General features: G+C 37.8%; 1 protein-coding gene across 1 annotated transcript in view; it reads left to right on the plus strand.

Moving 5' to 3' along the window:
- TCERG1L (transcription elongation regulator 1 like) overlaps positions 1–22,541 on the plus strand; it is a 113,780-nt gene extending 91,239 nt beyond the window's left edge. The window contains exons 6-11 of the mRNA XM_026065687.1: positions 818–972; positions 6,824–6,890; positions 9,498–9,633; positions 15,951–16,040; positions 19,209–19,327; positions 22,385–22,541. Coding sequence (XP_025921472.1) covers positions 818–972; positions 6,824–6,890; positions 9,498–9,633; positions 15,951–16,040; positions 19,209–19,327; positions 22,385–22,541 — 724 coding nt within the window. The remainder of the gene's footprint in view (positions 1–817; positions 973–6,823; positions 6,891–9,497; positions 9,634–15,950; positions 16,041–19,208; positions 19,328–22,384) is intronic.
- The last annotated feature ends 1,136 nt before the right edge of the window (positions 22,542–23,677 follow it).

The raw sequence follows: 23,677 nt of genomic DNA on the forward strand, positions 1-23,677 counted from the left end.
ACTTTACTGAACGTAATTACTCTGATCTTCAGACTCAATAACACATTTCTTACATTGAACTACTTCCTGCACTATGTAATTGTACAAAGATGCATTTCTTACAAAGGTAATATATTCTTTATTATATGTATGGGCAAGATCAGCGGTGATGTCTTACAAGTAGTATACAGAAAATTTCAAAGTATCTTGTAAAAATACTTTGCAGTGATGTGGCATTTTTCACATTTGCAGTCTTTTGCCCAGACCAGACTTCTTAAACAGTTCTGTTCCCTACTGTGTTAATAACAATTAAGCACTGGAGAACTAGTAATAAGATTTGTTCCTTCCAGGTATCTATGTTTCAAAGAGACTAACATCTTCCCATTATGTGCGTGCATGCATGCGTGCGTGCGTGTGTGTAAGTCAGACTGCAAATATAGTGTTTGTTAGTTTTCTTCAGCAGCTATCAAGATTTCTGTGGCTTCCTACTTTCACAGTTAACATCCTTAAAATATGAAATGTATTTTCCTAWGTCTTCTTTTGCTATGAACATCCCTGTTTTCCTCCTGTCCTGTTTCTTTCTTCCTACCATGATAGAATATGGGACCTACTGCTCTTACGGCATGTTTATACCATTTCTATGGCATTTTATTGATATGGAAAGAGTTACTCTACTCAAGATAACTTGAATGGGGTAGCAGGGCCTTTGCAGGTTGTCAGTTTGAAATGAGTCTCACCTGTGCACTGTAAACTAGGATATAATAAGCTAGCCATGAGTTAATTTCTTGTTCGTAAGTGTATTTGATATTATCTAAGCACAATTTATCAATTGAAATAGGTGTGTAGTCTGGACTGGAGATGACAGAGTCTTCTTCTTCAACCCTACAATGCAGCTGTCTGTATGGGAGAAACCAGTGGATCTAAAGAATCGCGGCGATATAAATAGAATCATTGAAGACCCACCTCATAAACGCAAACTGGAAACTTCAGCAAGTAACTAATGCTGTGATTATTTGCATTTATTTAAACTCAAATGTTAAATGCAACTTGATTGCTAAATGCATTCAGCGAAAATTTGATAACCATAATTAGAATGGTTTTCATTTTGAGATTTTGTGTAAAGTACTGTGTTAAAATTAATGTTTATTACTAAATATTTGTTTTACTGAAATGCTAAACTTGGGGATTGAGGATTTTCATTATTTCCAATGAAGAAATAGATGGCTTCTTATTTTGGATGAGTCTTTGACATATAAAATACGTCTTGGAAGACGCTGTCTTTATGTCTTATTACACTTATATTTCCAAGATGTACATTAGGAATGCATTAGCATTGTTTTCTTTATCCAAATGTCCTATTGACTATTCTAAAAAAGGAGATACTCTGTAGTTAATGGGTATTCGGCCAAATTGTAGAGGGAGAAAAAATCCCAACAGTAAATCTCAAATGAGTGCTAAAAGGTTTGATAGCAACATGGATGCTTCAGTCCAGACATAGCTCTGCCACTCACCTTCTAAACACTATGGATTCCTGGAGGGGATATTCTTGGCACTGACTAAAGAATAACTTGCTGATCTACAGCAATATATTTTAAGTGGTTCAAAATGTAGTTTAAAAGAAAGGCCATGGCTTTTCACTGATCCAAGGTTTGCCGTCTGGTCCTCCGCTAGACAGGCCAATTTGCTGAGACAGTTTTTCCAGCCTGATTTTCCCACCCCACCTCCATTGTATCCGCCCCGCCACGCTCCCTGTGCTATGCTGTCGTTTCAGTCCACTCTCCTTCATTTCATAGGTCAGCCCCAGCTTTATCCATTGGTGACCGTCCCAAAGGTTGCCCCCACGTGTCGGCCTGAGCTTGCCGGGGCAGCAGGCTCCATAGCTTCTTCCACTGTGTTTCTCTCCAAAAATCTTGTTTCACCAGTTGACGTTTACCCCCTTGGCCCTGTTACTGGGAGCTGCTCCGTTCAGTGCGGACACTTCTTCTGTTTCCCAACTCCTTCCACCGGCGTTCATGCGGGAGCTGTGTCAGTAAGATCTGCCGTTGCGGGGAGTCATCCAGATCTGTGCCAGCCATCAGAAACCTTGTTTGTTTGGATGAGCTGTTTATGCCAGGGAATTCTTACTTCCACCACACACAAATATTTTACTTAACGGTAGTTTCACTGGAGAACATCCTTCAGCTGATAGCTATTCTTTGGTGGCAAGATCTAGAAATATGGAGGGGGAAATAACCTTCATCATTATTTAAAAGTGTAATATTTTGTAACTAAAAATAAGATAAGTCTGCAAGTCTCAGGAACTGACCCGTCTTTTACACTCATGCTATCAGGGCCATAATGTATGCTTTGATATGCAGGCACAGCTTCAAATTAACTATTGCAAAATAAAGGTGGTGAGGCATTTGTGGATTTGAAAGACTGTGCTTACAGGTAGATACAAGTGAGTGATAATCAGGATTTATGTTATCATTATTAGAGGTTTAAGAAGAAATGCTACAGAGAGTGGTTTTCTATTTATGTATTCCTTATCAACATATAATATCATTACATTTTTCAATATAAATTTAAATTGTAAGAGGCTTGAAACAAAATCATGTGGTTTTTTTATATGGCTTGAGCAAGTTTTGATAAATTCCATTGAATAATTCCAAAGCATATCTGCTGAAGTTCCTTCTTCAGGAGAAAAATATAGCTTAAGTTTTAAGTTGCAGGATTTATTGAAAGATCGATTAATTACTGGCTGGGGGGCATGATAACCAAAGATAAAGGCCATTATTCATAGTCTATCATTAATTAATGTGAAGGATCTAAAGCCATTGCTGATATGTGTCATTTCCAAAATTTATTTTTTGTTCTGTGTTCCATCCTTTATATTCTATTATGTATATGTACTGCTAAGACTTGATTCATGCACCAGGCTCTTTATGACCATGGTTTTCATTGTTGCTAATAGTCTTCGTCTTCTTTAATATAATTGGAACTTGTGGTTGCTCAGTATTTGAGAAGATCAGGTTATAATTAGTGTATATTAGCTGGTGAGGTCAAAGGAATTATTTGTTACCGTTGCTCTTACATTGTAATGTCGGGTAAATAAATAAAAGAAATGAGCTGTGTGTTTGCAACAATAGTTGCCTAATTTATTTAGTTTAGTTGCTGCTGTGGAGTTTTAATTAGAATTTTTAAATCAAAGGCACAAAGAAATGTGAGCAAGCATAATTATTCATGGAGCGTTACAGTTTATCTGTGCATCACTCCACTGAAAGATCAAGTGCATTTATAATTTAGGCATAAATGAAAAATTATTCATTTATCAATTATTCTACCTCCACAAAGTATTAGTTCTTCAGGGATTTATGAAGGTGTCGTGCTTCTTTGCTAATGGGTTCGCAAAAGGCCATTTCTTGTAATCGTAAGGGAGGCACGGCCTCTTCCRCCGTCTCCAGGCTCGGTGAGCGTGCGTGGAGCCAGGGCGTGATAGGGAACGCGTGGCTTCAGCGGCATCACACCCGCCTCGGTTCMCTGCAGACACACAGACTGTCCCACCGAATAGGTCCGTCCTTAACAAAACGTAGGGCCAAGGCAGAGGCAGTGCTTCCCAGACCTGCATAATTTGATCATCCATTTTACCAAGTTAAAGCTTTCTGATAGAATAGTGCAACATATTCTGATTACAGCTGTGTTTTCTTTTCACTAATTATCATTACTCCTCCGTATCTTAGTGGGATCATATACTGACCGTAATATCCTTTTCTCTTCTGAACGATTTCTTGAAATTGTTCTTACTGCAATGGATAAAGGCATTTTCATCTACTCCTGTTCCTCTCGGCTCGTGTGGTACTCAAATATATGCCCACTGGGATTTGTGCAGTCAAAGTTATCAAACTGTGCAGGTCATTAGAGTGTATAAATGCAGTAGACAAAAAGATGACTACAACTTACCCAGCGGAGCCGCAGGAAAGGTTTCTGAACTACTGAACAAGAACATCTTGCATTTGCAAGGAATGTATTAAATGTAAAAGCTATATGGAGAATCTAATGTTTGTTCCAGAATTCTGATGCGACTCAAATCATATCTTCTTCTGACTGATACTGCCCTTCTCTGCGAACCTCTCTGCAGTCCCTCAGGTCTGACCACTAAGCATAGACTTTACTCATTCTAGCAAGATCGAGTGCAGCACCATGGAAAAGAGTCCTGAGCAAACTTTGAAGCTCTCCRGCCACCTATTTTTACTCTATCATAACTATCAAAGTTTCTGCCAACTTAATGGAAAAAAAAAAAACCACAGCAGTGAGAACACCCAAAAGCTAGTGGAACAGGAATCAGTTCTTGCTAAGGGACAGTGACAAGTAGGAGAATTTGATATGAAAACCCCTGTAATATCAAGAAAGTCTCAGTCTGAAAAAAGATTTTTTTTCTTTCTTTTTTTTTGAAAATGCTTTGTGTGAATGTTTAGGCTGAGGAAAATTTCCCCCTGCCCCAGCTGAGTAAAAGAAAATTGGTGTTTTAAATACACAAAACTGTATATTGATTCATATTTGATCCTGATCCATACTGAAAGTTACAATTTAGTCCACTCTGTTCCCACAAATATTTTGGATTCTTTAGTGTTCAGATAAAAATACAAATATAGATAGGATATTAGATAATGGATAATAGCCCGTATAAATAGGATAGGTAAACTAGTCTTAGATAAGATGTATGTATGCTAAGTTTCTTTACAAAATTATGAATCAGATTTCTGTGTGTTGCCAATGGATTGACAATGGTTTAAGTCCACTGCTGAAGAGTGGTGTTTTTTTTGTGTTCTGGAAAGTGAACTGGAATTCATTACAGGACTGGAATTAGTTGAATGATTTAATTAATTAGAATTAAGCTTGGCAGACAGTCAGACTGGGCTAGCGCTCAGCTTCATGATTTCATGGCAAGATTGCTGTCAAGTAATATTCTTCCTCCAGCTTTAAATCAATTATTAGATTTTGTGCTCAGTTGCCTCTCTTCCTTTTCACAGTCAGTATATAATCTTGCGTAGAGGCCCAATGGTACAATACGGTTCAATAGTTTCCTAAGTGAGAGTGTAGATATCATTTGCCATGTTTTACTAAGTTTTCCATTGCACTGAAATTTTAAGTGATGATACTAATTCTAATTTTGTTCCATTCAAGACACAATTCCCATAGTAGTCACTCATGTCAGTAAAGCAAGGAGGATTTAGTATCTCTCCTGCAAGCAGGCTGTCATTTTTCAGAAGAGGAACTTCAGATAGGTCATGTATCAGCAGAAGGAAATAAATACTAAAGTCAGAGTGGATTTTGTAGAAAGAAGACTGTGCTTGCCCAATCATCACTGAACCTAGAGTCATCTTTAAATTCAGTTGTCTTTAAAATAACATCAGTGCTCTCTTATTTCCATATTACCATCATCAGAATTTATTGAAGTTAAGGTCATTGCTGCCTCCACAGGTTGTTTAACTCCTGATTAATAGCTTTATAATATGCTTATTGAATTATATTCCACCATCTAGGTCTACAGATTGTTTTTCTTATTTCTTTGTATTTTTGACTGAGCTTCCCAAAGAAGAATTTAGCAAGAAGGGTTCGTGTACTTAATATAGATAAAAGGTAACATTTGCTGAAAGCACACTAATATGCAAGTAATTTCCCTAAAACAGGGAAACAAAATGAGCTAAGAACAAAATTCTGTCCCGTTTGAAATAAATGGCCAAATTATATTAGCTTCAGTATTACGAAGATTGAACCTGCACAAATAAGAACTTGAAATTAGTTTATAAGCTTAAAAATAATTACCATTCTCCATTTGTATTAAATTTTTTTCTAGCAAATCCCTTGGAGGTGAAATCCTAATCTAACTGAAGTCTAGGAGAGTTTTAATTGACTTCAGTGGAATCAAATTTCACCATATCGAGTTATTCCAAGCAGCTAACCCGTCCATTTTTATCTCCATAACCTAAGTTCAATTTTATGTTTATTTTTGAATTATTTTTTCTTTATCTTCTCATAGTTTCTTATATAGCAAGACATGTCTTTATTACCAGTCTAATACAAAAAGGCTGAGGTTTAGTCTCTCTGATATTCCAAAGCCAGTCACGTACAGGTTGACTTTTATTTTCCCCAGCTAATGTCTGATCCACTGAAAAGTCCCCAACACAAACCAAGCAGTGAACGGACATGGATTCTAGCAGACCGTCTGCCTGAATTTTGCTGAAATCTGTAGTTTGTATAGTTGAAAAAAATATCAGTATTCTAAAATTCCAGAAATAAATATCAGTTCCGTATACTTCGCATTCATTCTGAGTAACCACACCACTTCGAAGTCTGACGTGGAAGAGTATCCGGAGCACTGGGAACGGGGAGGTTCTTCAGATCCGCATGGCCTTTCGATACTGTTGCATTGCATGCGCTTACGTCGGAAGGAGAAATGGGGAAAGAAGGAAGTTCTGATGAGAATTAGGCTGTCGAATTATGCAGGCTCTCAGGGCTGAAATGCTTTTCTGATAGCATCTTTGTAGTTAGATTTTTAAGGAAAGGGAGGAGGGAGTGTCAGGTGAAACAGTAACATGATTTTAAAAAACCACATCACAAGTGAACAATGAGACATTTTTCAGGCTGAACGTGGTTGTTTTTGTTACTAGCACTTAAATTTTAATGAAAGCATTTCTGAGTGTCTGATGAAATATATGTTATTTTTAAAATACTCATTGGAAAACAGTAAATACCTGAGCAGGTACCAAAGATCAGGAAGTGAAAGGTTAATTTGGGGAATTTGTATTCCTGTTTCTTTAGTTCAAATCTAATCACCCTAATTTTATTTATTTTCTTTTAGCAGATAAAAGTGTTACTTCTTGCCCAGGGGATGAAAATGATGATCTTAGCATCAAAACTAAGAGAAATAAGTAAGTTCTAAAGTTTACTTGTCCATATGTAATGTTGGGAAGCTAAAGTAGTCTACAAATAAGTGCAAAGAGAAAAAAAAATTCTTTCTTATGGATAAATTACGAGAGCCATTCTTAAGGTATCCACTGTTCATCGAACTCCATGATTCTCTAAAATACGTGTTTTCCATAGCCATCATCTGTTTTTTGTAACTGTTATTTACACTGAAATTGATGAAAAGATTGAACTGTAAGGGTATGTACTTACGTTAAAGAAATTGGATGAAAGCTTTAACTCCGTTGAAGTCAAGTGCCCCCTCKCCCCTGCCAAAATAGCAAAGCAAAACTCAAATGAACAGTTCTCTTTTTAATGAGCACCTTGGAGACATATCAACCTATTTAACCTCTGGCCGGGTAACTGCAGATAGGGTCAGCTGGTCTCAAGAGCTGCTGCTGCATGAGATAATGCTTTGAAATGAAAACTATTTTCAATAGCATTGAATAAAATAAATGTTTTCGTAACAATGTTATGTCAGTAACATAAGTTTGCATAGCTACTATGTTATGTATTTTGGGGTATTTTGACCGGTAAACACTAAAAAATCTGTATTTTCAAAGTGGATGTTTTGAAGATAATTCTGTTCTCTCTTGTATTGCTATTCTTATCTTACTGGATAATTCTTTTCACCTCCGTAGCATTTCCATGGATATATATTATTATGCAGGAAGAATTGGATACTACARGATAAATACTCATTTTATTGAAATCATTGGGGTGTAACTATTGCCATAAACTGTTAGCTATAGTCCAACATTAATACATTTAAACAAGCATTTAGACTGTATTTCCTTAATAAAAGGTTGGTATTTTAAAGGTCCATCCATGAACCTCTACATTCTGCTATTGTTTCACTGAGGTATAACTAGACTATTTAAAAATACTTAAGTCAAATTCTACCCAAGCAATGCTCTAATAGTACTAAATACAAAAGAAACAAATCTTCAGAGAAACTTAGGTTTTCTGGGTTTTCTTCACAGAATCACAGAAGAGTTGAGGTTGACGGTGACCTCTGGAGATGGTCTGGTCCAGGGACAACTGGAGCAGGTTGCCCAGGACCAAGTCGAGTCACTGAATATCTCTGAGGATGGAGACTCCTCAGCCTCTCTGGGCAACCTGCTCCAGTGCTCGACCACCCGCAGAGTAAAAAAGTTTTTTCTTATATTTGGATGGAATTTCCTGTRTTTTGATTTGTCTTCATTGCCTCTTGTCCTGTCACTGGGTACATGGATACATGAATTTTAAAAGCAATATTGCATTATTATTATGAACAGTATTACAGCATTACTGTCCTATCTGTTTTGAGATCTGTAGGCTTCAAAAATTGTGATAGTAGAAGACAAAGAGCAGGCTCTGTGTGTGTGTCCTTTTGACTATGAAGTCAGAGACTTCGTTGTATTCCTTTGGTTGCAGATTATTGTATTATTTGACTAAAGATTTTTTTTTTATTGTAATTCTTGGCATGAGAAAAAAGAAAGTCTGTATGATTTGCAGCATCATTTTCAATTATCCGTACCTAAGAGGGTCTCTCCTGATGATTAAATGATGAAATAGTGTTCTGTATTTCCCTCAGTTTCAGCTTGAAAAAGCTTTTTGTGCACACTAAAAATTGGATTAGATGTTTCATGGATCATATTACAGAATAAAAATTGCTAATACAATAAAAATGTCACTATCATTCTGTGAAGAATAACAATTTGATATCTTTCAAATCACTAATAATATAATTTTAGATAAATTTAAGAGTAATGTAATTATTCACAGACAGAAGCTAATATGTTAGGATTCATATTACATACTGATGTAATTCACTTTCTCGGAAGTGAATTTTGACTTTTGTATCATAGAACACCCTGGAAGTAGAAAAGTGTTTTCATGTCGAAAATTCAAACTGAAGTATTATTCAGTTAGTGAAAATTGCATTGCTAAAAATGCAGTCACTCCTTGTAGGATGCTAAAAATCGAAGTGCCTCACTTTCGTTGTCCTGATTTGAACATGGTGATCATTTTCAGCCTCCTGGTCTTTAATTTTTTAAGTAAAGCTTGAATCCATTCATCACTCAGTGTATTAAGAAACAACAGGGGGGGACCCACATCAGAAGTTTGAATTCCAGATCTGAGTTTGCCTAGTTCTTTGAAGTCAAGAAGTTTTGGGGCACAAAAACAGAGAAAATAAAAGAAAAAAACTAACAAAACGAGTTTCTTCAGTGACTCCTTTAAAATCTTCACTCCTTGACAAACGTCGTATAAAACTGTCTCTTTCCTGTAGCTGGAAACATAGGGTAGTGTTTCACTGTTGAGTTACGCTCTTTGGTCAGGCAGCTGTACTGTACTTCCACRTGAAGAGCTGTCGTGGTTCTCCGGGAAGGGCCCTCAGGAAAACGCCGTTGAATAACTAGCTGCAGATTTGGGGAGCTAGGCAGCTGCCAGGGTCTGCAAAACACTGCGTCTGCTTCGGGCATCCGACAAAATCCTACGTTCCTGCAGAATTTTCCAGCGAAAGTAGAGCGTTAAAAATGCACTCCCAAGTTTACAGTTACTGAACTATTTTCTGTCTTTCCTTGTTAAAGAACAGAAGATTCCCAAAGTGCTGACCAGAGGAAGGATGATGCGGAGGAGAAAAATGTGAAAACGWCAGCACATCAGATTATGCTTCCTCTGGAAGAACGCATTACTCATTTCCGTGATATGCTTCTGGAAAGAGGGGTAAGAAATCAGATTACATTATCTGAAACATCTCATTTATGAAAATGTGGCGCCATATATGATCACGACAGAAAACATTTCATAATTATGAACTAGCAGTCAAATGAAGAATTACTGGGGGGGTCTATTACCCATGTAATTTTTATGTTACTTAACTGTAATTCTCAGTGCAATTCTCAGTAACAAGACAAGAATATTGTCTTGTTAGTGGTATGTGAATAAAGGAGAAATTTGAAACAATTCATAAAATTGCTTACTCTGCGATTTAAAGTAAGTTAGAAAAAAACAGATTTTTCTGAGTATTCTTACACTGGCAATATTGTAATAGAATTGAGGCTTATTTTGGAAAATTGGCTTCTAAAAAGCTTAGGCAAAAATACATTATAKGCCACTGCCATAAAATCATCTATTTTAAAAATATTTTCTTAACTTCATGTCCAAAAATGTTAGGTTTATATGGTTATTTATATATCTTCTGATGCCATCCAGTAATATATAGCTATCCAGAACACTATGCACTTTTTAAATGCAACTATAAATAAATTCATACACACACACACATAACCAAAAGTGGTAGTTCTTCCAGCTCAGAGCAGTGGCTCAGTAGTATGTGAAGGAACTTGGTCACGCACAATCCCAGGGGTCCCGGTGAAGCCCCAGAAATGTTCATTGCATGATGAACAAAGGAGGAAAGACACTTCTCGTGTGTCACCCGAAAGACAGCACAAGATGGAGAAATAGCCCTTGGAAGCTCTTTGCTCTTCTTAACCTGGGAAGTGTCATCAATGTCAACTCCGCTGATCCCAGCAGTGGGAAACCAAATTCCCTACTGTTCCTCCAAAGATGAGTGGCTCCGCTTCCACTCTGTAAAGCAAGGAGATGCTGGAGTCACATAGGGGTTAAGAAAAGTTGCTCTTTTCCTTGGACTTTCTCACTTTGTTGAGAAAACTTGGCAGCTCCAGTTGATGCTGACGTGCGGAAGGTGGAGTATCTGCCTCGGACCCTCTGAGGTTCTTATTCAAACTTGTAAAAGAAGCCGGTCCACATCACCGCAGGCAGCCGGGCGAGAGGCCCTGGAGGCACGGTTCCCCGCCTGGGTCGTCCTGCCGGGGGCTGGAGGAATCCTTTGGACTGCGTAGCTGCTACCAGAGTTACTTCAGCCATTTTACCGTGACCTGATCAAGATTATGAGTAGATAGATGAAGCATAAATTCAGTTTACAATAGAACACGTCAGTGCTGTCAGCCTCATGACCAGCAATGAAATATGAATTACAAATCACAGTAATAGCATGCAGTGACTGATTTTGTAAAGCGCTTCAGCCTGACTTTTATTTTCTGCAGTAACAGTTATAAACCTGTGTTGAACTGACCTCATAAAGATTACCATCAATATAAGGAATTTTGCATACAGTTATTTATAGACATAAAATCACCTCTGCAGAAATCCATCTCACTGCGTCCCTGCTCTTTCCAGAGAGCTGATGATTTTGTGCACAAACTTTATGAAATTAATACACAGAACACATTTAGGCCCTGATCCTGCAAAAGTAAATGAGTGTGTAACGCACTAGTGTGTGCAGATTTTACACCTCCCTCCAACACTCTCAAAACATATTTTCCTTATAAATCTATGTAATTTCCATTAAAAAAAATTCAAGGTGGCTGTTGTTAGGCAGTAAAACCTATAATGTTTACCATTAGTAATCAGTAGACTTAAGAGGCATATAATTAGAGGTTTGGATGTCAGAACTTTAACTGTCTCCAGGCTAGAACTGTTTTATTAATATGTTTTGTTGTTTATGCTTTAAAAAATACAAAGTCCCATAAATGAAGACTGGCTGAAGGCTTCTGTTAATATATTTTCAGTCATGGGAGGATAAGTCAAAATTTAAAAGTCTGATTCTTTAAGTATAAGATTCAGACTAGCTTGTTAAAACAAGAAATTCAGTGAATTTACTGTTTTTGCTATTATTTAAAAGCATATAGATGATAGGCTATTTATGTCTTTGGCCCAAAACATTTGTTTAATGTGGGACAAGATGATCGTTAGGCCCAGCTGGCCGTCATTCTTTGAAATGTAGCGAGGCCATTAGGGTTATTTTAAACTGATTACTTAAACGAATGTCTCCTGCCATTTTCTCATAATGTTATTATTTATCAAGAAGGTACTTGAAAGCATTACCAAGTACGTTAGCTAGATGAAGTTCTTCCACTTAGTTCTGAGCCTTCTGTTTGTGAACCATACATAAAAGATACATAAACGAAAGAATGTTCATTGTAACATAAAACTAAAACATGATTTTGTTGTAGCCCCGAGACAATAGCACTATTCTTAAGTCATTGGCAAGGTTTCCTATGTAAAAATGTAATTTCCGATATGACCCCCTTTAATATTCTTTCTTATTGCTTTACGTTGCTTTACATTCAAGGTACGAAGGATTTCAGGATATAACTTTATGTGGCTAACAAAAGAAAAAAATAATGATTTTGCCTTCTTTATATTGGAAAACGTACAGAAAAAAAGGGGGAGGAGGGACTCAAGCCCCCACCTTCCAGTTTCAAAACAATTCTTGCAGCCTAGACAGTATCCTGAAGAGTAAAAATTTCAAGTTTGACAGGCTGTACCTAGGTTTCCTACAGATCTAAAGTCAGATTTTGCTCATTCTGTAGGGCCTTAACCTAGTGGTCTTTAGTGATGATATTGCCACTGGAAGGGATCAGTCTCCAAGGCCCCTAGCACCCCGTGGGCACCCTGCGCTGAACCCCAGACCCTCTGCGAGCCCCACGGCAATGTCGTAGCGCTGCAGAAGCTGGACCAGTCCAGCTGGAATGTCCACACTGTATTATATACTTTTTTCYGTATATTTTTCTTGCTGTGCAGTCTTATGGTGCAGTCTTTATATTTATGTCTGTAAGGGTGAATGGATAGATAAGGAACTTGTAAAGTTTACCACTGAGTGTTTTTATTTGAAAGGGGAGTATTGAAGCAATCCTTGAAGAGGTAGAGTTCAGATGCACACACATTTACTGTAACTCATCTTTGCCTGGATTCAGGATTTCAAAGTCTGCTGAACAGCACTGACAAATACAAAGATGATCTTGTGTGTGATTTAAGGACAGTTTTCGTGGGGGTGTGAAGGGTTAGTTTATATATCGCTGTTTTGTTTTGTTTTGTTTTTAACAAAGAGCTATATTGATAATTGGAGTTAGATTCTAAGCTGCTTTAGTCGTGGTGTCGATGTGCAGTGGACTTACTGCTGTGGTCATGCAATAAGCAGTATGTAACTCACACAGGTCTCTGCCAAATAAATGCATAAACAAACAGGCTAGTTTGTTTTTTTTCCTATTTTCCACCTGTTTTTTCAGACGGACCCAGAGAATTCCCTTTCCAGAAGGATAGGCCGCGTGTGTTGAGGGTCAAACCAAGTGGTGGTGGGAGTGATGAGGGAAGGTTGCCATGGCAGATCAAGAGGTGTAGTTAACAAGTGCWTTGAATATGCTCTTAATTTCTCCCTGTCTTCCTAAGACGTGTGGTTGTTCCTAGGACATGTTTTAGATGCCCTAAGACCCTCTCTGGTCTCCATCGGCCAGGCCCTGAGGTGGCTCCTTCGTCGTGCCTGCCAGCTCTGTGCAGACGCCTCCATCACCTAGGCGGTCTGAAAATTGCTAGATGCCTGCATTTAGGCAGCTGAATCCCATTTTTTAGTGTCTTTTAATACAGGTCTTTAATTTGTTTTGGGATGCTGGGAAGTATTTCACAGCCAACAGTAGGTGATGATAGGTGAAGTGTATTTCAGCTCTGCAAACCTTGTAACCTAGGCATGGATGTCCATGATAGCGGAAAGCTGGAACCAGTGAGCCTTTCTGTCCTCTGCCACTATGTGCTTCTTGCTATTKTTTGCATACCTTTTGGTAGTTTGTGCCAGATGTGGGCATTGTTTCTTACCAGAACAAAGATTCATAAAACTGTGAGTTTTATACTGATGAAGGTAAATGGTTCTACTGCAAATATCACACTTCATCTTTCTTTTCTTATAAATCTGTAAAAAATTGGTCAGAATCTGAACCTACTATCGCACTTGGGCTTCCAGAGCTAAGAAAAAGTAAAATCAGTTATTCTGATGCCCTTTCACTTCTAAGCACGCTTCTCAAACTCAATACRTTGAATTTTCCTAAGCTTTTTTCACTGTACTTTGGATTTGGGTTGAAAGCATGAGTACAGAATTGAAAAACAAAGACAAACTCAGATCTCTGTTTTCTCTTTTGTGTGTGTTGATACTGGGCCACAGAAGTCATTATTTGTTTTGGAAAGAGATGCCATCCCCAGCACTCCCAACACATGTTCCATGGCTGAATGTCGCACAGTAATAAAGAAGACCACGGTACAATACTCACTTGGAGATTAGTCAGAATGTTAATATTTTATGTTCATTTATAGAGGTCCAAAATGTGTATCCTGAACAGCATGTGATATCTGTAGCTACAAATAAATTATAAATAATATCAGCAGCAACATTTTTTTAGGCGTATGTTTGCCATATGTGAAATGTAAACTGAAGAAACATTCATAAAAATGAATTATTATATGGCAAATTGCTGTTACTTTAACTATCCTTGAGTTCAAACTAGCCTTAGTACTGGGAGCAGAGCTGATGTCCAAGACAGAGTCTAGAAGACATCCTGGGAAAGGCTTCCTARTGCTGATTCTTCTGTATGGAAAAGAAGAGAGTCAGCGCTTAGCTGCCTGTATGGATGTGGAGGCATTAGCATAGGTGGCAAGAAGGAAAGAATTGGGAGGGACAGCTCTTAGCCAGACTTTCRGTGCCCCAGCAGAGTCTGTCTTCAACTCAAATTACATAGTTTGCTTAATGAAGAGATGCTTAAGAGAGAACARCTTTGTCAGTGAGGATTTTTCAGCACACGCTACCTAAGTAGTACACTTAGTCCAATTTAAAATTGAATATGGGATATCCCATAATTCTGTACTCCTTTATTTGCCCTGCAGATATAATCTGCACCGATACCTCGTCCGTACATAATCTTTCAGCTGAGCTATATGGCTTTTTTCATTCAAGCTGTAAAGATTTGTGTTTCAAGATCCATATATTTTCATGTTCCTTCTTGGTAACCAGTTGCCCTGCATTGGTATTATTTTACAGAGAGCAGCACTGGTAACTTACTCAGTTTGCATTCTAAAAGTTAGCTTGCAGCTTTGAAATTTCCTAGCTCCCAGTGCTAACAAGTCTAGTAGGAAAGCCAATCCATTTAAGCCCACTTTGCATCATCAAAGCTTTCCTGTTTGATTGTTRATTAGTCTATTTTATACTTCACATAATTAATTTTTTTAGTGAATTTACTCTTCTTTGTAATTAGATGAAATATTTTATGTTACTCCAGAGTTTTCTGTAATGAACTAATTAACAGTGATGTTGYGTAAGATATCAAAGCCAGGCTGGGAATTTAAGCCATAAGCTTTCAGAGTGTCATTTCGTAAAACCTCCTGGGCAAAGGTAAAGAAGAAAGTAAGGGACCTTCTCAGATTTATTTGGCCTCACAATCTTACTTAGCTGATGATGCTTTTAATATTGACAAATAGGTTGCAAAAGAAAATACCTGATTATAGCATGATTGATTGTAGCAGAGTCCAGCCAGAGTTGAAGAGTTTATTTGAGAACACAGAAGAGCTTMCTTATTAATGTAACATTTTCATTTCATATTATCAATATAAAAGTGATGCAGTTAACTTGKATTAACACTTAGATTCAGTTTCTAAGGAGCTGGAGTCAGCAGAAAAAGGTAGGAGAAGACTCAAAATGGAGGTGAGGTGACATCTATGAAGTGCCACTGGAGGGAAGTGTTACATCTRCATAAAGCATGATGCTTTGAAGATAATCGCTATTACTTCTTCAGTGTGTGCATGCACAGAAAGCCTTATTTTGGTTATAATATAAATTTTTTAGTGGAGGGACTAAAGCTGAGATAATTGCTTAAATGGAATTCAAAGCTTCTGTTATGCTTACCAAAGGAGATAATAAAATGGGTATTTCCATTCCTACTACAGATTCTTTCCATCAGCAATTGTGGAATGAATATCTGCTAGATATTCATTCAGACCACCTAGAGCAAATCAATAGTAATGGTGTGGGAGGACCAGAGCATTGCCAGAAACATTAAAATTCAACTGCCCGCTTCCCAAGGCATCCTTTAGAGGGTTCGTTAGCTTTCTGACCTAYTCTTTGCTTCACCTTGGAACATTTCCTTGTTTTAGGTCCTTAACAGAATTGTTCAGTGCAACTTTATTTTTATACTTCACAGGTTTCAGCATTTTCTACATGGGAAAAAGAGTTACACAAAATAGTATTTGATCCACGCTACCTTCTACTAAATTCTGAAGAACGTAAACAGGTGAGTGTTATCTGTAGTATAGCTTCTGATTGTCAACAAATGTCTCTCAAATTAGCAGTAATAACAAAGTAATTATCTTGATAGGATAAAGAGTAGAATAGAATTAAAGTGTGAGTCTTGAATTTGTCCATGARACTCAACTGAGGTTCTGCTCAGTGAAAATGTTGTCTCCTTCTTTGAAAAACAAATGGTAGCAAGTGAATTCGCACATAGCGAAGAGTTTCTTAGGTTTTAGGAACAAATCCTGTCGAGTCTAGGAAACTCAGCTGTAGAAAGGGTAATGACCATAAGGTAATGCTTCCACTGTGATTTGTATTATATATTGTAGAGGGACTACTTCATTTTTATTACTTAGAATGTTTTCTAGGAGTTGGTAGTATTTATTGCTRTATTTTGCAATAACTAAACCTGGTAGATAAAAATGGATAGAGCACAGTGGCTGTGCCTGTGTCTGTTTGAAAGGGTATAGCTTTTCTGGCAAGCCACAAAGGGAAGCAGAGGTTCTACTGCCATGGTTATTTGGGCATTAATTATCACTGRGGATCAGAAAGGACCACAGGGTCGGAAATTAATCTAAAAATTTAGGAGAAATACAAGGATGTTGCAGAGAAGGTGAACTCTTTTATTCTGTAGTTATTTCTGTTCCTTACTAGCCTCTTGTCATCTTGGAGAAGGAAGAATTTGGAATATGGAATTGTCAGTTTTTGAAATAAGCAAGGTGAAAAATGAACTTCTTATTCATATTGCATTGCACTGTGGCCCATATTGTCTTATTGATTCTCCAGAGAGCTTCCTGTAGGTATTTACTGAGGGATTGGGGACGTATATTTTCATTTACTACCTTTCCAATATTTTCTTTCCTAAGATAAAAGCTAAAATAAAATAATAATGAAATATGGGAATGAAAATGTGAGAGAAACTGGTAGAATGGAAAATACTGATAAACAAGATACTGAGCAAGGAGTTTTGTATTTTATTTCAGTGAATCAGCAAGGACAAAATATAGRCCTTGGTCAGTCAATCAAGATTTATTACTACTTTTGTTTTATCAACCATGAAAATAATAAAAATATGTAATGAATGTACATTATATAACACAAACCTTTGCTAAAGCGTTGCTGACATGGACCTAGTTTGTGGGGTATATTTAATGCTCAAGGAAAGGGATTATGAAAAGCAAGTAGTCGGCAGTCCTATATATAGAAAGCCGTAGTCATGTTGATGTTGTTTCTAAGAGTGAYGATAATTCAAGCTCAGAACTAAGGTAGAAGAGGGTGATCATTAGCTGCTGTTCTACAAAACAGAGTTAAAAAAATATTAAACTTGGGAGCGCGTGGTATATAATATATTTTAGCTGCTAAACTTAATGGATTTATGGACGCTCACTCTRAGCAGTTTCATTTAATTAGACCCCATTTTCCTCCAAGAGCAATTTAAGAAGAAAGTTAGACTTGGACAAGAATAGATCACCGATTTAATGGATGCATCTATTTAAGTACAAYTAAAATTAGTAAAAGAAATTATTTAGATACAAGGAAACATTTATCTTGACTGATGCTGACTACRTGGCCCAAATAGTGAGTGTCTGAGTACTTTTTGAATTATGTAAACAAATTGATGTTTGAGGGATTTAGAGRTGAATTTTGACTCAAAGGAGAAGTGAGCGAGTGAATGAATGGTCAGAGCACGACTGCCGGTACCGCGGTTTTGTTACACGGGTAGCTGGAAAAGGCAGGGTAGGCGTTTTGAGTGCATTTTATCTGCAAGTGTCTCAAGGAATTTTCTCTTGACTTGAACTTCTGTTCGGACTAGTTTGGAGTGCGAACTCCGGTGCTYGTGGGTGTCCTTGCATTGTCCGAGGAGCACCACCAGCTGGTATTGGATATCTGCAGATTGATGTCCTTACTCATCAGTATTTCCCAAGGAGTTATTAACTGTGAGAAGACGTTACAACACTTAAGTTGAGGAACAGTGAAGGGTAAAGGAGCAACTGTACTAGATAATGAGCTATCTGTTAATTTTGATTTATTATGTTCATTATGATAGATTCACTGATACTAGAAAGGCAAGCAGTAACAGCGTCACCTACATTTTTTCTTCCATTTTTTCCAGTCTGCTCTTAAAGTCAACTTAAACAAATGCATGCAGTATAATAAACTTAGTTTTCCTAGRTTTTCACAGTACTTCTTTTATAGCATTTTTTTTGATGTTTACTTTTCCAGTGCTGTTTCTTCCTTTATCTTCATACCATACTAAGTATCAGTTTTATTTCAGTTCCTTTAGCTTTCATGAAGTGTAGGTTTGCGCTTGTGCATCCTCATGAGTGAAGAGAAAGTAACTGTGGTAGTAATCATCCTTGATGCCTATACTTTTTGTTGCAAGAAGGAAAGGATGGTGAATATGGAAAGCGAATGGCATTTTGAGGAACAGCTCCTTTGATTCAACAGTTAGCGTGCCACACTTTGTGGAGCACAGAACCGACAGGGCCAGATTTGTGGTATTTAAAAATGTGATTAAAGCAGTCGGCAGCACTTCCAGATGTAGCTAAGTCCTTAACTCCTCTTGATGAAACTGAAAATCCTGATGCTGAGCACCCTACTGCATATTTAGCTGCCAAGTACCGTTAGAAGTAGGACTGTCGACCCTTCCAAACACATTAACGCTGTTGTGTAGATTTGTACAGAGCATCATGTGTAAGCTCATGTTTTATGGCAACTGAACTGAAAAGTCTTCAGGCTTTCTTTGGGTAACTTACAGAATATTGCTCTTCAGCATTATAGACATATTCAAGAACTCAAGCAAGTTGGAAAAGGTGCAAGATCCAAACAAGTCTGTCGTATGGATACAAGCTAGAAGTAATAATTCTATAAGCATTAAGTTGTGAGCAAGATCAAGTTATCTACACCTAGGTCAGGAAATCTTGATTTATGTTATACTTCATGATTGGATGAAGATATTATCTGTCCAAATTACAGCTTTTCCCAGCTACTTATTTCATGAAAACAAATGATCAGGCATCCATGAGGCAGATTCAACCCCTTTTGAGTCAGGAAATACTGAGTGCAGATAAGAATTGTAGTCCTTGAGATTAAAAACCTTCTGATCGGGCATAAATACCATAAAATCTTTATTAATAGACACTGTATCTTGTTTCCGTTTTTTGAATAGATATTTGAACAGTTTGTCAAGACCAGGATAAGAGAAGAGTACAAAGAGAAAAAAAATAAACTATTGTTAGCCAAAGAAGAGTTTAAAAAGCTTCTTGAAGAATCCAAGTTATCACCAAGGTATGGCATTACCTTATGGAGATTTGTTAGAATGAGTTTTCTCAAATTAGGCTGTGACTATCCGTCCTGGGACTCTGTAAAATTGAACCTACTCTTTTCATCAACTTACTTTATACTTCTGTCCTTATAATGCTGTCTTAACTGCTTCTTCCYAATGTTTCATAGTTATTTTGTTATATTACTGGGAAAGGGAATATACCTCTCTGCCTCTCTTTCCAGTTTAGAGTGTGTAATATTTTGCATAACACATTTATTTTATAATATTTTTATAATACACACACACATATATAAAATTAGTACTTGAATGTTAAGTCACATTAATATTAGGCATCTATGTAGAACTAGTGAAAAACACTTATTTTGGTTTGGTTTKGATGGAAGAGAAACATAATTAACAAAGTTATTATTTAACAAAGTTATTATTAACGCATCAGTAAATTAAAATAAGACCTGCAATGCAATCATTTATTTTTCTACATTGATTTTTAAGTAATGGATCCAAAATTCCACAATAGGAAATGCGGTGCTTAGGAAAACACTTTCATTTGTAAATTATGTGAAAATAAAGAGGTTTATGTATTATAATTCTGGTTAAATTGTCGGAACTAAGAAATTACAGTTTTCTTGTACTAAATATGCGGATAATTGCACAGCACTGCCTGCCTAGATGCAAAGATACAAACAATACATCAGACTGTATGGAAATAATTGTAAGTAGTTTTTGACAACAAAACCGAGAATAATCTGGGTTTATGTAACAGCTGAACGCTGGCCCCAGCAGTTATGTTTTCAGTCTGCAAGGGCAAAACCGTGCTGGCCTACAGGAACAGCGAACATCTGACACCTTAATGTTTGTCTTGAGCTGACTGTGAGAGCCCAAAGTCAAAGAAACTTGTGTGCCTGCAGTAATCTCCGGCTTCGTTTTAATACTGCGGTAAGAATCAAATTAGAAAAAACCAGACCTTTACCCAAGCGACTGTTACAAATCTGCACACTAATTAGAGCAGAGGCTCAGTCAACAGTAAATACTGCAGAATTCWTACGGCAGAGCGCAGCGACTCCGCAGCAGCACTGACAAGGCGCACAAACAAGGAGGCAGCGAGTCAGACGCGGCGTGCCGGTGTAGCGACAGAGACGTGCAGCCGAAATCGTCGCAGCATGCGCTCGGTAAACAGCCAGCGGCAGGGTAGCCAGGCTCGGCCCTGCCAAAGCAAACACGAGGAGGACCTGGAGCCTCTCCAGGATCCCCCAGGTTCTCGCCTGGATTGACGTAGACAACATATGATAGACGTTAACTTGTATTTTTAAGATAGGCTCAGAATCCTAACATAAAAGATGATGATTATTGCATTTCTGTCTGCATAAACTTTTCTCCACGACAGTTTTATATAACCATCCGGCCTTTGGTTAGTCAAGCAAAACTCTGGATCTTTTCATAATTAAACTTCTATAAAGTTCAGTCAGTTCTTCTAGTAATATTTTTTGGTAGTTACTCTTTTTACTTCCTATACACTCATTATATTTAACTGTTAACGATGGTCCCCTTTCCTGCTTTCATCATCTCCTCTGCTGCAAGGTGCAACCCATAGGATCGTAGAACAATTCGGGTTGGATGAACCTGACCTCAGGAGGTCATCTAGTGCAACCTCCCGCTCAGAGCACGGTCAGACCAGGCTCCTCAGGGCTGTGTCCAGCCAGGTCTTGAGAACCCCCGAGGGTGAAGGTGGCACAGCGTCCCTGGGCAGCCTGCCTGCCTGTCTCCATCCCCATCTGTGAGTCCTCCTGTGGTCGCTGAAATACCGTTCTCAGCCATGGTCTTCTGTCCTGCTCCCTCCTTTCTCTGAGGGCRTTCTGCACCGCTGAGAGCACGGTCTCGTCTCCTCACCTGCCTCTCTAACCCGCACTGGCCGCTTTTCTCTGCCTCCTTCCTCTCCCGGGATAAAAGCCAGGCGCTCCGGGTCCAGCCAGGTGAGACACCGGCAAGGTGGTCGATGAAAGAGGCCGGGCGCCAGGGAGCTGCTGGGACGTCGCTGGCCGCTCTGCGCGCGCGGTTCTGCTGCCATGTGCCGCTCTGCAGAGACCTGCCGAGCAGGGCACGGGAATTTCTGGCCTTCCTAGCGCAACTGCTTTTCTCCGCTCCTTCCTTAACGCTCTAGTTTTCCATCATTCCTCGCAGGAATGTGAATGTAACCTAAAGGAAAATTAAAAACCACAGCTAGAAAAATGTGCATCTAAGTGATATAAAAAGTCCAAGAGTTTAAAAAAACCAAAAAGCTTGTTATTCCATACTAGTCTTTGACTGAATTATGGTACCACTCCCATATCATTCCTGGCTATTCTGCTGCCAAATTCTGGGGGGAGGCAGTGGAAACGTTGCCCTCACTGCACAAGCCAAACGTGTTTACCTGAGTTAATAAAGGTATTTGGCAAAAATATGACTGAACATTTTTGTTATCAGATACAGTGTTTGCATTCGAAAATGTTGGACCTGGCTATAAGATCCTCAGGYGAAACTCCCTGGGGATTTCAGTTGCATTATTATGCCTGTAGCTGTCACATTTACAATTAATTTGTTGCTATTTTTAGGAAAGATCAAGCTACTATGGTATTTCTTCAGGTATCGTATACTCCTGATAGTCAAAATGCATTTGTTTTAATTAGTTGCTTAGTTGTGTTTTTTCCACTCCATTAGAGGCTAATCATTGAAATATCGGGCACAAGCCACTGACAAGGACAGACTGAGACAGCAGAAACCTGCGCTGGAGCAAATACTGTGTTAATTAATCTAAATTGTCCAGTCAATGATCACACAGATTTCTCAAAACCAATAATGAAAATAACTATTGCAAGCAGATCAAGTGAATGGGAAGCACAAGTAATTTTGGCACTGGTCTTGTTTCTTTGTCGCAGACATTACAGCAATGTTGTTGTAAATATTTTGCAGGACACATTCTTGTTTTTAATATCTATATCACAAGGTAAATGTGGCATCCAGGTCAAAGAGTCCGAAAATGGACTGACAAAGCTGCAACTTTAAAATGTCTTTCTTTTCTGCAGAACAACGTTTAAAGAGTTTGCAGAGAAATATGGAAGAGATCAGCGGTTTCGACTTGTTCAAAAGAAGAAGGACCAAGAGCATTTTTTCAATCAATTCATACTTATTCTTAAAAAGAGGGACAAAGAAAACAGGATAAGGCTACGGAAAATGAGATAAAAATTCTTGAAATTGGCAATAAATATACAAGTTAATGCTGTGACCACAGTAGAAATTAAAATGAAGAAAAAAGCATTTGGGGTTAGAGTTCCAGCAGCTAAAGAAGAACCGGATGTCCCTGAGAAAAACTCTCTAAATGAAGATTGGTGACCATACATTGAATTTGTGAAGCCAGGTTGTTCTGCAGGAATCTGAAGGATATTTTGTTCTCAAAGAATTAATGTTTCATATTGAAGCTCTTTTGTACAACATTCAGAGTTTGATGCATTTCTAATTGCCATGATATGTCAATCCCTTAATTGTTTTAATTATGCAAATTACTTGTAATATACACAAATTATAAATCCAATGCAGATTTGTAATTAAGCAGAAACAGATGCCATCCATAACAATCTCAAGATATTTTCATCATTTAGGGGAATTATCTGGAGCAATCGTTTGGCAACTTTATGCATTAACATAAATTGTTTAGAAGTACAGTGGTATGCAGGAATTCATTACTCAGTGTTCATGTGTCTGTGTCCAGTTTTCTGAGTGGTAGTAATAAGATATTAATTGTTAATCATAGTGAAGAGTGTGAAAATCTTGGCATATGTTCCATAGCAAAACCAGAAATTTCAGAAATAGCTTTCTAATTACTGTGAATGGTGCTTTCAGGCACATGGATAATAGCAACACTTCTCCATAAAAATTACGATAAAGAAGTTATTTTGTAAAACCATCATAGTACGATTTGAATTATGTTATTGTATGTGAAGAGTCTGCATGAGATTTTTTCTCATCATCTTTGTATAAATAAATATTTAACTTTTTTTAATTAATAAATATTTTAAGTGAGTTTTCATGGTTTTTAAGTTTCTAAACTCTTGGAAATATTGGGCAGAATAATACAGTTCTCATGGTTTTTACTCGAGAGGAGGTATACCACCGAGAAACYGTGAGTTTCTACTGCTCATGATTCGTATGCAAATTTTCACTAACAGGCATTGGAGTTATGACGTTTTGAGAGCAAAGCAGCCTCTCTGACTGTGAAGATAACGTAAAGCAGGTGGAGGAAATCAGCACAGCTCCACCCAATTTCAGCATATTCCTTCTCTTTACACTGCATGGAAGATACACTAACCTCTTTCTTCTGT

This window comes from Apteryx rowi, unplaced genomic scaffold (assembly GCF_003343035.1).
Source record: "Apteryx rowi isolate R43461 unplaced genomic scaffold, aptRow1 scaffold_23, whole genome shotgun sequence".
Classification (NCBI taxonomy): Eukaryota; Metazoa; Chordata; class Aves; order Apterygiformes; family Apterygidae; genus Apteryx; species Apteryx rowi.